The following is a 17,042-nucleotide window of genomic DNA, read 5'->3' as shown; positions in this document are numbered from 1 at the left end:
TAGAAAACCCTTTTGCAATTATGTTACAGCCAGAAATGTCCTTGTTTTCCATGAAAATAGCTGTGACCCCAAACTTTTGAACAAGTGTGTGCATAGTATGGTTCCATAAATTATAATTCCCTATTTTTAATTTTAATTGACCTCTTTCTGTGACTTTTTTTTTTTTTTTTACTTTTTTGTTAATATATAATTTTTCTTATTTTCCATAAGCTTTGTTTTTACATAAAGTAGATGAGTTACTAGCAGACTTCTTTACCGTCGTAAGGATGTCTTAAGAAGCGACTGTGTACTAATGTAGTGTCTTTATTGTTTGCGAGCAGGACAATGAGTACGTGCCGTTGGTGCACGCCTGGTGGTTCTGCTGCCACCGATCTTCTCAGGGGTTATGCTGCCGGAGAGCTGCACACACAGGACGTCCATGAAGCCAACGATGACCTCAGTTACTGCATGGAGTGTGTGTTGGAGTACCACCGAGCTCGGGATGAGGTTCCGCAGCTCCACAAGGTGCGTTTAAGCATTACCCATTGGGAGCACTTTCATTGATTGGCTGTTTATGCTGTCTATCAGGGACAGGAACCTACTCCCATTGATTTCATTGGCAGTACGTTGGCTGCTTAATCTATCAGTAGTAGTAATCAGTGGCAAGAAATGTCAGATCGTGGAAGAAGAAAGAAGATTTTGCAAAAGTGTCACGGACAGTCTGTTCTTCAAAAAAAAAAATAGAGTGAACCAAGTGTTCTCTTTTTAATTGTGGGATGCATCAAATGTTGGTTTTCTAGCGCAGGGAGAATAAAAGGAGTATAGGGCTAGAATATTAATTTGGAATTAGCACTGTTAAGAGCATTTTTTTTTTTGGCAGGCACTGTGGGAGATGGAAACATCCCGCATCATCGCCTGGCTTGAAAAGTCCTTGCAAGAAGAAATAGAGGAAGACGATGAGCTCTTTTTGATTGAAGAAGATGGAGAGAAACCGCTGTTTGGCTACACAGATCCCAACTTTGAGAGCAAAGTTCGCGTACCACTTTTAGAATCCCTCAAGTACCCATATTTACTCCTCAACCAACGAGTCAGTAAGTATCCCATGTCTTCGTATATTGTATAGAAGGAAAGAGTTGGCTATGAAGGGAGTTTAAGTGGCATTTTTTGGGGACAACCAGGTTTCCTTTTTATGCAAGAACCCTTGTAACCGTCTAATCAGTGCAGTGCTGTATCTTGAATGCTTTCCATCTCAGTAAACGGCATTGGTAAAAGTCACAGCTCAGTGTTTACAGTTTTTAAATAGATGGTATAAATCTTCAGAAATCTGTGAGCTGTTTGTGTTGTAGGATACTCGTTTACGTATATTTTGTTCCGTAGGCCAGCTTTGTGCTGATGCATTGTGCAAGATGGAACAAGTGAACAATTCCTTTCAGGTGTACGAGAAACTTCCCGGGGTATATCTCCTGCTAGTGCATCCCAATGAAACTGTAAGTTTTTTGTTTTCTTCTTTCTCTCTCTCTCACTTTTTACCTTAAAACATGAACTCAACCACAAATAGCAATGATCATAGTGTGGGTAGGTGAGGCTGCCAGCCGTTCGTCCTGCATCATGATGCCTTCTGACAGAGTGCTTCTGGTGCCTGTGAGACGATCCCTTTTCTAGACTTTATGTAAGACATTGTTTATATTATATTAGAGGCTGGGGAAAAAATATTTATGTTAATGCATGATGGATACAATTTAATTCTTAAAAAAGCTCAGTTGGTGACAGATGCGCTTTCGGTTTCTTTGACAAATGACATGCTCTCTACTTGGGCTTATAAAGTTCTTTGTGCATTGATTAATGTTTCTCATCTCATCTTTTTCAGGTCAGACGTTGGGCCATCTTGACCGCAAAAGCTCAGGGAAAGGTAGACAGAGATGACTATTATGAGCTGCAGGAGGTCTTCACTTGCCTGTTTAAGGTTATTGAGCTTGGCTTGTTTGAAAACCCTGATCTCTACAGTACAGAATTGGAGGAAGGGAAGCTAATCCTTCTGCCTTCACACCTGTACGATACAACCAACTACAAGAATTACTGGCTAGGTGAGCCTCGACGTGTCCGCTTGCGTTTTTTTTTTCCTGTGTCTCATACTGTATTCTGTTTTGGATCGTGACATGTATCTTAAAGTGGTCCTGTTTCTCTCGTGTAGGAATTTGCATGCTTTTGACTGTCCTTGAAGAACAAGCCATGGATTCATTGCTGCTAGGTCCGGACAAGCAAAATGATTTAATGCAGTCTATCCTTCACGTTATGGAAAAGTATACTGAAGGTATCGGTATTATAGATCCGTCTGATTGTTCCTCCTTATTGGAAACTTCACGATAGGGAATCATCATGTTGTTTTTAGCTCTTTACTCAGCTTCCACTGTTTGGACGGATGCTGTTGTGTTCACGTCAGCATAATCTTCTGGTTATACATTTCAGATGAAAGCCTTAACCCCTTCTGGCCTGCTCTTCATTGCTTCATGATGATCCTTGACCGTTTGGGCTCTAAAGTCTGGGGGCAACTGATTGATCCCATACAGGCATTTCAAACCATCATCGCCAGCCCAAGTTACAACAGAGAGATTGAAAGTGTTCGGAAAAGCTGCATGAGGTCTGCATCTACGCCATCCACGTTCAATTTCATACACAGTGCATGAGCTCACTTTACAAACCCATTTGCGCACACAGACATACAAACAACCTTCTTGGGCAATGATATCATTTCCATTTGAGCAGGAAATCCCTATTAATTCAGTATTATTAAATATATAAGTATTATTTTTGCTTTGCTTATAGTGTGCTCTTGTGGTGATTTGTCCAGTGAAGTTTTTTTTTTATTATTATTTTGTTGCTTTATGGAAGGCCGAGCAAAACTGAGCCAGACCCTAGTGATGACGATGACCTCGTGACATGCAGCCAGATTGTTTACAGCATTAATACAGAGAAGAAAAAAAAGGTACGTAAAGTAAAAAGTAATCTTATTATGATGGAAGTTTCTTTCCCAGGTATGCTGTATTAATTTTTTTCAGATTCTGTCTCCTTGCCCGTCTACTTGTTGGTGAATAGACCTTTTTAAGGTCTGTGTCCTTCTAAGTTAAAACCATTTGCATGAGGCAGAAATTCCATGTCCGTTTCTTAATAGACTTTAAATCTATGTCCATGTTTAGATGTGTTCAATTTCACTGATGTCCCAAATTATTCAATTTTTTATTTTTTTTTTAATTTTTATTTAAAATTTTGTATTTTTTTTTTTTTTTTTTGTAGGACACAGGATGGAGGAATGCAATTTGTCCTGACTACTGCCCCAACATGTATGAAGAAATGCAGTGTCTTGCAAGTATCCTTCAGTCTGATATTGGCCAAGACATGCGGGTCCACGACAGCACCTTCTTGTGGTTTGTCCCATACGTTCAGTCTGTGATGGACCTGAAAGATTTAGGGGTCGCCTACATCATTGAAGTGATTCACCACCTGTATTCTGAAATAAAGGATGTTTTCAATCAGCGGACCCCACAGTGTGATAAGGTTACAGAACTTTTCATTTTGGTCTTGGTTTCAATCATTGAGTTACACAGAAATAAAAAGTGCCTTCATATGCTCTGGGTGAGCTCACACAAATGGGTTGAAGCCATTGTGAAATGTGCTTTGCTTCCAGCCAAAGACCAGCAACTCAGGAGTAATCCTAGAACAGCCACGAACTATTCCTTGTCTTCCTCCCCCAACTCGCAGACTGGTGGTTCTGTCCAAAGTGCTTGCATCCAGCTAATTCGAAGCCTCTTGCGAGAAGGTTACCAGCTCGGACAGCAAGGCACTTGTAAGCCGTACCTGGACAAACTCAACTTCATCATCAGAGGCAATGTATGTCGAAATCTAGAACTTAGCAAAACGGAAACTCAAGGTTTGCAAACATGTTTGACGCAGATTATTAAAAGTGTCAAGGATAAAGCATTATCCGCCCCAAGTTCTACTTTGGAGCAAATTTCAACAAGTAAAACACAGTCTGTGCCCTTCATAAAAATTGAAAGAATGGACGATGATGATGACATGTGGTATGGCTCCAACTGCACGTCTCCGCTTTCCTCTGTAGATACTAAAGCTGGCACCGCATTAAGCTCATCTTTTGGCGTGGAAGGGTGGAGTGTACCTACTGTTAAAAGTGAACCTCAGGAGACACGAATTTCAGAGCTGAATCCCTCTGCTCTTGGGCGTAGCTCCAGTGCCAAGACATTTAAAAAAGATTTTTCTGCAGACAGAGGATGCGCGTCAGCTGCCGACACTGTGCTGGACGCAGCTGTGGAGCTGAATCCAAAACCCAAAAAGGAGCTAACGGGTTGGCAATCCAAGCTATCAAAGGTAATGGAGAAATCATCAAGCCGGAAAATTAGAAGAGAAAGTTCAGTCTCTAGAAGAAATATTAGTGACGGTGATCTTGGCAAGGGCTTTACTATGAAAACCAAAGCTGGGTCAATTAAGACTGAGCCATGTGATCCAGGGCTTAGAGAAGTCAATGGTAATTCTGTTCCTTTATCGGGGCTCAAAAGAAAACTTAAAGAAGAGACTTCTGAGAACCTTCCAGTAGCTAGACAGCTAGAAAGGCTTTCTTTAGAAAATGAGCATACAGAAGCTAAGGGACTTCTTAAACCACATTTAGATGAAGAAACGAGCGGTGCAAATAGTTATATTAAAATTGATGAAGAGCCAGAGGATGACGATGACCTTCCTTTGACTGAGATTAGAAAGAGATTGTTAAAGCAAAGTGCGCAGCGTGCAAACCTTACCAATTCTCAGGTTGATCGTGATCTTGACTGTTTGTCTTTGGCTGCCCATGCTAAGTACCTTTGCTTTTCTGAGGACTCTAGCCAGGAGATGGTTGCTCCACGAGAGCCCTGCCTAATTGAGAGGAAGGTGAAAGGTTCAAAGAGATCTTCCATCTTTGAGAGTTCATCGTCTGACACAGAGATGTCCTCGGATCAGATCATAACAATCTCTGACTCCTCTTCAGACGAGGAAATGAAGCCAGTCCTTAAAGATTTAAAGCCTGAGAAACTCGAAATTCGCAAAGAGGACCGGCGGTCCACGTCTTCCTCCCCTTCCAAACAAACGAATGAAGTTCACATAAAACCTGAGAGATCTCCTCAGACATGTGATCAATACGATTCACAGTTATTTGAGTTTGAAACAGCTGATGATGTGTTTTCAGTTTGGCAAGACTCTTGGGTTGAGGAGAAGAAGCTCTCTCCTGACCAGGCACAAAAAAATGAAAGTTCTAAAGTGGAAGCTGATGATAAAAAATGTAACGACTTAGAATCGGACAATGACTTTGACCAGTGGGGTTACGACACGGATTACATTTGCGATGATGCCATTGAAAAAGCAGCACAGGATGCCGAGAAAGAGTTTCAATTGTCTATGCCTCATCAAAAAGATCTTAAAGAGAAAAGCCATAGTCGTTCAAATGAGAGCTTAAGTTCTGAAAAGTTTTATGGTAAAAAATCACATACCTCTTCCGAAAAGAGTAGTAAACTGTCTGTAACGAGTAAGACCTCAACCATGCCAAAGAAAACACCGTTATCCTCCTCAAAGACCGCTTTAAACAAGAAAACAGAGACTGCCGCCGGTCAAAAAATCTCATTGAAGTCAAAAATAAGCAGAACAAAAAGCCCAGTGAGGGCATATATTGAAAATAAAAAGCACAACAGTCCCCGTAAACCATCGCTTGCTGTGATTCCTCCGAAGAAGATTCGTGTCTGTCCCGAGCTACCTTCCACCGTGGAGAAACTTGGCCTTAAAAAAGCCCCCCGCAAAGCATTCGACTTGTCACAACGTTCTCTAGACAGCTTAGCAGAACTGCGTAACTATGGCAAATCAGCTGGCAAGGTAGAGCCTAACAAACAAAAGACAAAGCTAATTTCGCCACAGTCGTTACTGGTGAAAGGGAACAAAAGACTTCTGGCTTGTCAGGACCGGCAGTTTTACCGTCAGTCGAGACCCAAAGAGAAAAGTGCCGAGCACTCAGAGAGTCGCAAAAGAAAATTGGAGACCTCAAAGCACCCTGGAAAGGAAGAGGAAAAGCATGTGTCGCTTTCAGGACAGAACAAACACACTCGTAAGAGCAGCTCTGACGTAAGTCCAAGTAGTTCTAGCAGAGAAGAACCAACGTATATGCCTTATGAAGCAGTTAAGTCATCTGAACAATCTTCATCTACTGCTAATGGTGAGAGTTCTGCTGGGAAGGGAACTTGTGCTTCTTCACCCGTTGAGAGTACCGTCGGGTCTCCGTCAACCGTAGTAAAAGAATCTAGTAATAATCAGGAGGTTGATGACGATGACAGTGATTTATTCTTAACCCAGTCAGATCCAGTTGACATGGAAGTATGTTCTCAGATACAATATGACATTCAAATTGGGGCCCCAGACGACTGTAGCACACCCAACACTGTGCATTCCTCTCCATCGCTCCCAGAAAAAGTCGAGCGCTCAGTGTGTAAGTATAGCGACTGTTCAGCGACTGTTAGTGGCAACGGAGAACATTGTGCAAAGCATTCTGTACCAGAAAAACCAAGCGATCACTTGTTTGCGAAACCCGGTCTGCCGCCTTCTCTTCAGAAAGCCATCAAGCCTTCCACGGCCAAAGTTTTTGGTTCTGGTAACATTTCAAGGACTGCTTCTCTTACTAAAGATCTGGAAAGCGTACCAAAGATCCACGGTGTTTCTAAAGCTAAAGTCCAGCCACCCAAGCCTGCGTTCCAGAGACCAGCTATGTCCTCAACCGGCCAAAATAAGCCTTCAGTTCCACAGGTTACAAGCAGCGTACTGCAGCCACTTATCAACCAAAATAATATCCCATTACAGACTGGTTCTTCTCCTGTATTTCAGAAAGGAAACTTTCCTCATCATCAAATGGGCCTTTCCCAAATGCGTGACCCAGGTTGGCTAATGAGGGAGGTTCTGAAGTGGAGATATGAAATGTTTAATAATGTTTCTCAGTTTGGACCTCCTAGGGACCTCTGCGAATTACCTCTAATGAAGGTTCCTCTCAGGTTTTCTGGATACGATGAATATTTCAATGCTTTCTTCCCCCTGATGTTACTAAATAGCTTTGAATCGGTAAGTCATTTTCAAGTTACATACAAACTTCTTGCAGATGTTATCCAATACGTAGAATACATATGCATAGTTCAGTAATTATTACTCAAGTTTTGATTACATGCCAAAAAAAAAATGTCGGCTAAACTCCATAAGGAAATTTTCACTCACAGAAACTTTTTGTCTGGGGAAAGAGAGAGACAACAGGGAACGAGACGCTGGCTCAAAACTAGTAACTTTAGAAGTGGTAGCGAGAGAGTGAATAACTGTAGGATTTGTTTTGCAAAATAAAATACCAGTAAAAAACAAAAAATATTTTTTTTTTTAAAATAAGCATAAAATGTTTGGTTTTGTCTTTTTATCTGTTCTGGCATAAATGCAAAAATACATAATGACCTAACTAATGACCGCTCATCTCCACCTGTATTATTTTTTTCCCCAACAGTTGGCTCAGGATTGGTCAACTAAACAACAGTCGATAAATTCCCATCTATGCAGGCTGCAGTTACAGAATTTTTGCATCGACAGTCAAGTAAACCGGGGAGAATTTCAAGGTAAGTTCATGGAGATAAAGCCCAGTCTTTGTCGTAAGGCAGTGAGATGATTTCACTTGAAAGACGAGGTTGCTGGCTGTCCAACATGAATTCACTACTACATAGTTATTTTAAATATGTTCTAGGCCATCATGATAGTAACCATGGTTTTCGGCAAGTTTTTTATTTTTTATTTTTTTTTTTTAATGACGATTTCATAGAAAAAAAATTCTACTACTCTTGCGTTATTGGTTGTGAAACACGTGCATGCCTTGTTTTCTGTGTTTGTAACAATTATTATTTTGCGTGCTCCTGCAGCTTGGTTTAGGGATGCGGATTTGAACAAGCAGCGCCATCCCAAGGAAGATGACTTGGTGTTTCTGCTTACGCCAGAGTCGCGTAACAGCATGACAGGGGAGGAAGGAGAACAGCCAACTTCCCTAGTGTATCACACGGGATACATGTCGCGCTTTATTCGTTCCCAGCGCACACAGATCCGTAAGTCCTTACCGTTTAGTAGAATCCGTATTACATCATGTGGGCCAAGGTTTGTGTGACCGCTAAGGTTTAAATTGAACCTGCCTCATCTGGGCACCCCATGGGTGATGAGTCAAAACCCTTCCCATGAGGTGCCTTGATGGCAGATGAGAGTATGAACTTTGGCTAAAATATGGTAATCTAAAGCCTTATTTTTGTGTTATATCTACATTTGCAGGTTTGCTGGAGATGTGTTTTTTATTTTATTTTTTAAATGCTGCATTTCATGTAAATCACTATGGGTGACATGATGTGGCACGTTGAACCAATTAGAGTCCCCAGTTTGGTATACCATTTTAATATCAAATCTGCATTGTTATTCTCTCTAGAGGACAAGGAGCAATATACGCTGTGTGACTTTTGTATCCACACCTACGGAAACCTTTCTGGAAGCCGCAATCGGCAAGTGCAGTGCGTGGTGGTGGGCAGTCTGATTACTACGCAAAGGCAATACAAAGCGCTGCTTAATCTGCCAAAGTCACCGCTCTTCAAGCCCATCATCCATCCCAGTCCCTCACATTTCCTGCCAAGGGATAACCTAAGAAGCGAAATCAAATTGGTAGGTGGATTTCAAGATTCCTATAACTCTTAGATGTCCGATGAGATAATGCCAAACCAGATGTTTCCGTTTGTGTCCAGCCTGTCTGCAATTTTCAGCCACGCTCGGCGAGTAGCGCTTTGCGTATTCCTTTGGCACTTACCGTGCACCGTACATCTGTTCATTATTCTCATGTATATTTACCTTGATGCAACATGACAAAATAATTTACATTTTGTCTATGTAATTGGAATAAGACGTAGACATTAACACACATGAATTCAGTAAAAATGCATGTTTTGTTTCATTTAAAAAAAAAATAAAAAAATTCTTCTAGAACTTTCTTGCATAGGCCATGTCTGCTTGTCAAGGTGTTGGATGCACAAACGCTGTGAAAAGTTTCTTTCTGCATCTCAGTTCCACAGCCTGAAGGAGTATAACAGCGATCAGAAGAATGCCATCGAAAAAGCTTATGCTATGGTGAAACAGCACCCCAAATTACCCAGAATCTGCATGATCCACGGCCCGCCGGGGACCGGAAAGTCCAAGACAATAGTGGGCTTTCTTTATAGAATACTTATGGAGGTAAGAGAACGGTCTGTGAGCGTTCCTGAGAATGAATGTTAAAATGATTTAATCACGTTTTCTGGTATTTTTGTTACGATTTCAACTGTCCTGGATCTCTCTTGTACTGATAAAAGACTTGGTCATGTTGTGGGAATTGGAGAAGATTTAAGTTAACTCCTCCACGTTTCTCTTTGGAAACGAGTTAGTATGCAGTGTTTGTCCATGAAACAAAGATAACCTCTGCAGATACAAAAATAGCTTAGAATATCTTTAAAGGCATGGCAACGATACTGTACGATGTGTTACAGGACGCGGGTTAACTGTATCCTAGCTTTATCGCATAAGCACAACTAATGGATATTTTAATTTTGAGTTTTATGCAGAACCAGCCTGTACCCTGTGCCTGGTCGTAATTCACAAAGTCCATCTATTCGTTCGACACGATTCTTCGCTTTGCGCATTTTCTGTTGGATTCTAATTACTTTTTTTTTGTTTGTTTTTAATACGTTTTGTATAACTATTCATAAAATTAACGATTCCAGCTGTCTAACCCCCCCCCCCCCGTTTGAATGTCTACCAAGAATCTTCTGCAAATTTGTTTTTGTGGATTTACGATGTGGTATGAGACGCTGGTGCAATAAATTCTAAAACAAATTAGATTTAAATCACTTTACTTGTGCTCCTTTTTTTAAAACTTGATTTGCTTTATTTGTATCACACTTATACAGTTCGTAGCTCTTGGTATATTGGTGAACGTTTGTTCTAACCCGCAGAAGAGCAGCAGCAATGTTCCAGATCAAAACTTCAATGTGAAAAACAAGAGGAACAGAGTTTTGGTTTGCGCCCCGTCCAACGCAGCTATCGATGACCTCATGAAGAAGATCATACTAGAATTCAAAGAGAAATGCCACGACAAGAACAATCCCGTCGGTGTGTGTTGGATTTAGTATACGGCTTTATTCATCATGCAATTAAATGTTTATTAGTATTGCGTAATATGTCTAGCCTGTAACGTAGCTTTAAAAAGTAGCACCAAGGCAGAAAGACAACTAAAAAGCTTATTTTTCACCAGTTTACCTTATATTACTTACTGTCTTTGATTATGGCAGTTTCTTATAATTGTTACATAAGTGTGTATTAAATATGATGATTCTTTTCTGTGATTTAGATGTTTTTTGCTTCACACGCAGGGAACTGCGGAGACATAAATCTGGTTCGCCTGGGAGCGGAGAAAAGCATTTCCAGCGATGTTATAAAGTTTAGCCTGGACTGTCAAGTAAACTACAGAATGAGTGAGTGTGAGACACAGCCTTTTATGTAATAATCTGAACCGTAACAAATGGGTTTTGGGGAAAATAACTTTAGAGTGGTATGTTGGTGTCTGCCTCGCCCATTGAATTAGGAACTTGATTTATAGATCGCGCGCAGCAGGATCAAAACATGATCAAACAGAAAGAAGCTTTGGATAGGCAGCTGGACGAGCTGTCCCGCCAGCGAGCCATGGAAAGATGCAATAAGAATACGGTAAGAGGAGCAGTTAACTACCATGACTAAATGGTTAATACTGTTCCTGAATGTTCATGACAATGTATTCCAGCTCTGCTTTCTTGTATAATACCATAAGGCCGACTATTACCTTAAACTGTGGAATAATACCGCTTAACATTTCTTTTAACACTGTAACAGATCGCATTGTTGGAAGAATGGCTGTTGGTCTTGTGAGCTATTTGATCGTATGTAAACCTTCATAAGGGTCTAATGAGTTTGAATGTCTTTATATTCCATCTTGGTGAAAATGCTAATCTGCTGTATCGCTTTCCTCTGTCAGTGCGAACAATTGGAAGAGAAGATTGCCAAACTGTCCAGCGAAAGACAGCTTTTGGCACATCGCCTAAAAGAGGTAAGGGATCTAAGCATTACAAACGGAATACTTTTTCTGCAGCCATCATATGCACTTTAAAAGATCCCTTTAGATTTTCATATAGTTTACTCTCCAATTGCATGGGGGGATTCTACAGAGTCACCCTAAATGTATTTGCCCCCTTTCCCCAGCTAAATGTCCTGCCGGAGGTGCATTTGGCTGACGGCATCTCCTTCCCCACGATGTACTCGCCTCTTATCAGCCGGTTTAGTCCCCGATGCGCATGTGTAAGATCTTCCCTCCTATTTCAAAAGTGAGAACATTCCTGCCACCAATTGGCTACTCAAGCCAGCCAGTTGACATGTTCCCGTTGGTTTTATTAGACGGGCTTACTGCCACTGAGTGACAGCTTAAGCAGCCAATCAATGGTAAGATCATAGGGCATACAGCTGCTGCTGCTACAAGACACTCTCTCTAGTGGGTCAGGTGAGAACATTCATTTTATTTTAGTTTTTTAACGCTTATTAAAGTACACAGAGTTAGGGTCGCTGACATAGTACTTTAATATGCATTGTTCTATAGTAGTCAGGGAAATTAGCCTGTCCCTTTAAGTTTGTTAGCAGACATATAAACCGTTTCCAACTGAGATTGATGAAATATTGCACGCGACATTGCTGGTCTTGCGTGGTAGAGCAATGTGTGGTTTTGTAGTAAGTTAAATCGCTCGTAAACCTGATGTGTCTTTAGCCTTCAAGTACGGAACTTTAAATGTATCCGAATTAGAGATTTCCGCAGCTTTCAGGTGGTGGAATAACTTGTGAAATGACATATCGTCGTAGCTAAATCGTATCGGCGTCCTGGAGTCTGTTTTTAAATTTTGTGATGTCAATGAAAAGTTCCGCAGGCGTCCGCAAGAGGTTCAACGCAACATTATCCTGGAGTCCCACGTCATCTGCTGCACGCTGAGCACAAGCGGGGGGTTCCTGCTGGAGTCTGCCTTCCGACAACTAGGACAGGAGCCTTTTAGCTGCGTCATTGTGGATGAGGTCAGTGATTTGTAAACTGTTGGAAATGGTCATTTTGCTAAATTGTTTATTTTTGTTTTTGTTGTGTCAACCTTGACGGGGAAATAAATTATTTAACTAAAGGCATAAGAACGACCGTAATGTTATACTGAATTGTTCAGATCCTTTACGACAGTAAACATGATTCATGGAATATCTTAAAGGATGGCCTCCTCTTCTAAGACTCTGTCCATGAATTGTAATTTGCTGTTCAATTTGAAATAAATACTACTTCTTGGGGGATTATAAGCAATGCATTCTTGTAAGGTGGCACGGCTGATATTCCATTCCATGGTAAATGTATTGTTTTTTCTTTTCATATCTTCTGCTCAGGCTGGACAGTCCTGTGAAGTGGAGAACCTTATTCCTCTTCTCCACCAATGTTCTAAACTGGTGCTTGTTGGGGACCCGGAGCAGTTGCCTCCAACAGTTATCTCACTGGTAAGAAGTCTCGCCAAAGAAGCCATGCAACTTATTCTTTCTAGGGAAAAATAAAGCATTTAGGTACTTTATTGGCTTATTTCAGACTATCTTCTATAACTGTAAATGCTGGTGGATTTTTATATATTTGGGTAGACACTGATGTACTAAAGACTCCCATATACTAAAGACTCACTACCATATTTTATTTTTTTTTATCTCCAGAAAGCCGGGGAGCTTGGCTTTGGGCAATCACTGATGTCCAGGCTGTGCCGGTATTTGGAAGCCCTGACTACCGACTCCCCGGTTCTTCAGCTGACTGTACAATACCGCATGCATCCTGACATCTGCCTCTTCCCTTCAAATTACTTCTACCGGCGCATGCTGAAGACAGATAGGTAGGTATTGTTATAAAAATGTAAGTCCGATGGGCGTGTAGAATATTCTTTGAGCTCAGGGTCTTCCTTGTGCATTCTGCAGGGCAACAGAAGAGGTCCGCTGTTCCTCAGACTGGCCTTTCCAGCCGTACATGGTGTTTGATGTGTCGGATGGATACGAGAAGAAAGAAAGGGAGTACGTATCTTCCTTTAAAAGATGAATGTCGACGGTTATAGCGCTTTATTAGATGTGTTGGAGATTTAGGCCCTTTTAACTGCAGCAAACTATAATTCAGAATATTTGACACTGAAACCTTGCAGAAATTCTCAGCTAAGCTTTGACTGTCACATTTTTTAGTGTAAACGGTTACTTTTTTAGGTTTTTGAGGCTGGTGTAATGACTGTAGTTTACAATGACTTTGTGGCAAACTTTTTTTTTTTGGTTCTAATTATCTGGAACTCTCTCACCCAGTGCTTGTTGTATGTTAAATGTTGTTGATTTATTTTCTTTTTCTTTCCAGATCATTTTTCAACCCCCAGGAAATTAAAGTCGTTCTGGCTCTCATAAAGCTCATTAAAAGCAAGAAAAAAGAGTTCTGCTTCAGAAATATTGGAATTATCACTCCATATCGTGCTCAGAAGGTGATGATTATTGATGCACTCAGACAAGCATTTGGAAACGATAACAAGTAAGGACAAGTCACTGAATTTTAACCAACCTTTTTTGTTTTCCTTCTGAAAATGTCATTAACATCCAGTTTTTATTGCGGGGGATAATTAGTGATACACAACCTACTTTGTCTCTGCTATCCAAATGGATAGAACGTGGGCAGAACACAAGTGAGCGTCTTTGTAAGTAAATTAAATCAGCACGAGGGTCCGTTACACGCTTGCACACAGTCTCACAATTCTCTTTGCATGTAGTCTTGGTGCGCTGTAGCTTTTCTGCGGTTTTTAGCATGTAGCTTAGAACTCTTTTGAAATTTTTTTGCAAAAAAACGACACCAAAACAGGAAGAAGGTGGTTTTGGGAGGCTACCCGTACTCGTTATTAAAACATATTCAGAATTTTCCTTTTTTTTTTTTCCTTTTGAGAATGTAGAATGTAATAGATGCTGTAGTTTAGAGCAAAGAAGATGTGTTTTTATATTTCTAAATCCTTTTTTATCCAAGGACAAATTATTTGCAGTATTACAAGCCGGTGCGTAATAACACTGCGTATTCTTATGTACAGCAACCATGCGTTATCTTATGCTGTATTGAGCCACACAGGCCACTTGGTGCCAGTAAAGTCCCATTCGTTGCACCGTATTTAAAACTAATCCATCATCTGCTTAATATTTTCTCTTCCAGGCCAGGAGAAGTGGACACAGTAGATGGTTTTCAGGGTCGTCAGAAGGATTGCATTATTGTTACGTGTGTCCGTGCCAACGCCGCACAGGGTTCCATCGGGTAAGCCAAGTCTGATTAGACTTTAATCAGTTATTGGTCGGTTTGTTTGTTTTTTAATTGTGTTGCTCGTTCGTTTTATTTTAGATTTCTTGCAAGTCGACAGCGCATGAACGTGACGATCACCAGAGCCAAGTTTAGTCTCTTTATCTTGGGAAACCTCAGAACCCTTATGGTAAGAAGAACATTTAAGTTCCAACTTTTCTGTGACTCTAAGTAGGACTTAATTACCAGAGATATTCCCGTAACATTAGCTCTTGTGAGAAAATTCACTGATTTTACTGATGTTTCTAGACTGTTCCCCAATGCCTCCCTATGATACGTGCAGCTGTAGATTTATTTTACACAGTTATGTTTCATACACCCATTGAGATCCTATTAAGGAAAATCCTGAAAACTGGGGCAGGTCTTAAAATATAGTTAATAGTTGATAGTAGTATAAATACAAATTTAAGGCAAGACAAGTGGATTTGGAGTACATAGGGTGTCTCTGTTGTAAATTTCCAGTTTGACCGTACCCAGCAGTCTCCTGTTTCTTATGCTTCAGTGTAGACTTCTTGCGGTTTTCTGAAGACCCCCATTACCGGTGTCGTGCGTGCTTTACACGCCTGAAGGATGTTTGGCCTTGCTTAACAATACTTTTTATGTCTTGGATACAGGAGAACAACGATTGGAACCACTTAATCCAAGATGCCCAAAGAAGGGGAGCTCTTATTAAGACAAAAGAGGACAACTACCAAAATGATGTCAGTAAGATCCTGAAGCTTAAGCCGGTAGCACAACGCACCGCTCACATTCCTAGTGGAAGAGCAGATGAGAGGCATAGGGATAGTTCCCATAATCCGCCCCAGAGTAAGGTTTCAAGGGAGTCTGCTAAGCCGCATGGAAGTACTGCCCCGACACCTTCACGGCCTGTGGTGCCTCCACCTGCCGATTCCAGAAGGGATTCCTCTAAAAACTTAGTGAGCCCCTCTGCAGCGTCTTCTGCGCCCCGAGAGAAGTTAAAGGACCCAAGGTTAGCTCGTCGACTGGAGAGCACAAAGGAACCACAAGGACCCAGTCCAACATCTGGGCCTTCCCAGCACCGATCCATTCTAAATCAGGGACAAAACAGCACCCATCGACCTCTGTCCATACATTTCACGGCTGACGTTCGACAGCCTCCACAACCAACCCCGGGCTCTCTCAATAGGAGACCAACAAGTAGCTTTCACAGCGACAAAGATGGGGTTGGTAAGCCAGCTTCCGAAGGAGACCATGAAGCAAAGAAGAGGAAAGTTTGATGAGAACTCCATTGTGCTTTTGTTAACAGGTGGAAGACTGCAGGCAGATGGAACAGTCCTATTTTGTACAGGCCTTGGAAACCCTACATTTTTTTTTGTATTTAAAACGTACTATGCAAGATTCACTCACACAAATCCCTGTGCTGATCAGGATGGCTACTACCTGTTGATATGGCCAAAAAGGGGGTCATTGTATAATAAATGTATCTAGTAGTGTAAGATAGTTGTGTTGATACTGTGAACAAACTTATTTTATTATAGACAGAGAAATTTTATAATGGCTAAAAAAGCCAAACCTTTTTTTTTTTTTTGTTTGTTTGTTTGTCGTATAATTTCTGTTCACTTTGTCTGAATTTTATTTTACCATCCTGCATCCGATAAGATGGCGCAGTTCTGGTCTGTATGTAACAAAGCCTCAAATATGGTTTTTTTCTAAGTCACTTGTGTGTGTGGTTAACATTACCACTTCTTGAGACTAAAAGTAACTTAAAGTAACTTACTTTGACCAGCTGATTCTCATTTAGATAATAGACATTTGTGGCTGGAAAACATCTGTATTTTACATTAGGCAGGAGGCAGGGAGTAGTATATTCTAACGCTCATTCCTTGGAATTATCCGCTCTTATCTTGAAAACCCAAGAACTCAAATGGTTTTGTGAAATCATACTTTAATTTATACTTTCATTAACTTTTGTTACTTTATATAAGTGCAGCGATATGGGACAAAATGACGTTTCATAGTTTTTGCACGCACAAACTTTTTTTTTGTGTGTGTGTTTTATAAAACATAAATACCCCTTAAGTTAGAACATGTTTGTACCTAACAACCTGTAAATCTTGCGGTTTTCTCATTTATGGTGTTCATTTACTATGCTTTTCTATAAGTCCTTGGTGTCAAATGCATTGGGTTTGCCACCGCTGGGAAGTAACAGAGAGGTTTCTTTGTGATCCACTGCTCACTGATTCCTGACACAAAAACAATCTGACCATTATCCAGCTGTCTTTAGTTGTCTGAGTCTGAGACAACTGCTCTGAGCAACTTGGCCTGGGAGGAACAGGGATTTAGCCCCATCTCACAAAGAGCAGGACAAGGTACATGTCATAGCAACTTGGACTGGGAGAGCAATGGCTTTGGCGCAAGGATTAAAAGATCCATAAGAGCGACTCTATTGGTTGCCGGCAGGGAGAGTGTCTGGCACCAACCAATGAAGAGCAGCTACCCTTCATTGGTTGATGCCAGAAGAGCTCCTTGCTGGCGACCAATAGAGTCGCTCTTACGGACCATGGGCTCCTGGTGTGATCCTATGGATTCTTGCTAACCT

At 41.0% G+C, this 17,042-nt stretch overlaps 1 protein-coding gene across 1 annotated transcript; it reads left to right on the top strand.

Moving 5' to 3' along the window:
- The first annotated feature begins 324 nt into the window (after window positions 1-324).
- On the top strand, window positions 325-15,720 carry LOC149281788 (helicase senataxin-like). Its single transcript, XM_089498960.1, has 24 exons — window positions 325-504; window positions 860-1,070; window positions 1,357-1,466; window positions 1,847-2,063; window positions 2,171-2,296; window positions 2,446-2,617; window positions 2,869-2,962; window positions 3,271-7,113; window positions 7,538-7,646; window positions 7,944-8,123; window positions 8,492-8,721; window positions 9,118-9,285; window positions 10,041-10,197; window positions 10,458-10,565; window positions 10,685-10,803; window positions 11,096-11,167; window positions 12,025-12,174; window positions 12,526-12,633; window positions 12,838-13,010; window positions 13,093-13,185; window positions 13,511-13,678; window positions 14,342-14,440; window positions 14,525-14,612; window positions 15,097-15,720. Exons 1-24 carry the CDS (start codon window positions 325-327, stop codon window positions 15,718-15,720), a joined length of 7,599 nt encoding a protein of 2,532 aa, XP_089355086.1.
- Window positions 15,721-17,042: the final 1,322 nt, after the last annotated feature.

Source organism: Sceloporus occidentalis, unplaced genomic scaffold (assembly GCF_023333645.1).
Source record: "Sceloporus occidentalis isolate IW3139 unplaced genomic scaffold, rSceOcc1.0.p SCAF_127, whole genome shotgun sequence".
NCBI classification, from domain to species: Eukaryota; Metazoa; Chordata; class Lepidosauria; order Squamata; family Phrynosomatidae; genus Sceloporus; species Sceloporus occidentalis.
This window is presented reverse-complemented; position numbering and strand designations above follow the sequence as displayed.

Excerpts from the sequence above, each read along its gene's own strand:
- LOC149281788 (XM_089498960.1), top strand. The coding sequence starts at position 325 with ATGAGTACGTGCCGTTGGTGCACGCCTGGTGGTTCTGCTGCCACCGAT. Across the intron at positions 10,566-10,684 it reads AAACTACAGAATGAGTGAGT|ATCGCGCGCAGCAGGATCAA; the intron begins GTGAGACACAGC and ends CTTGATTTATAG. Across the intron at positions 13,011-13,092 it reads CGCATGCTGAAGACAGATAG|GGCAACAGAAGAGGTCCGCT; the intron begins GTAGGTATTGTT and ends TGCATTCTGCAG.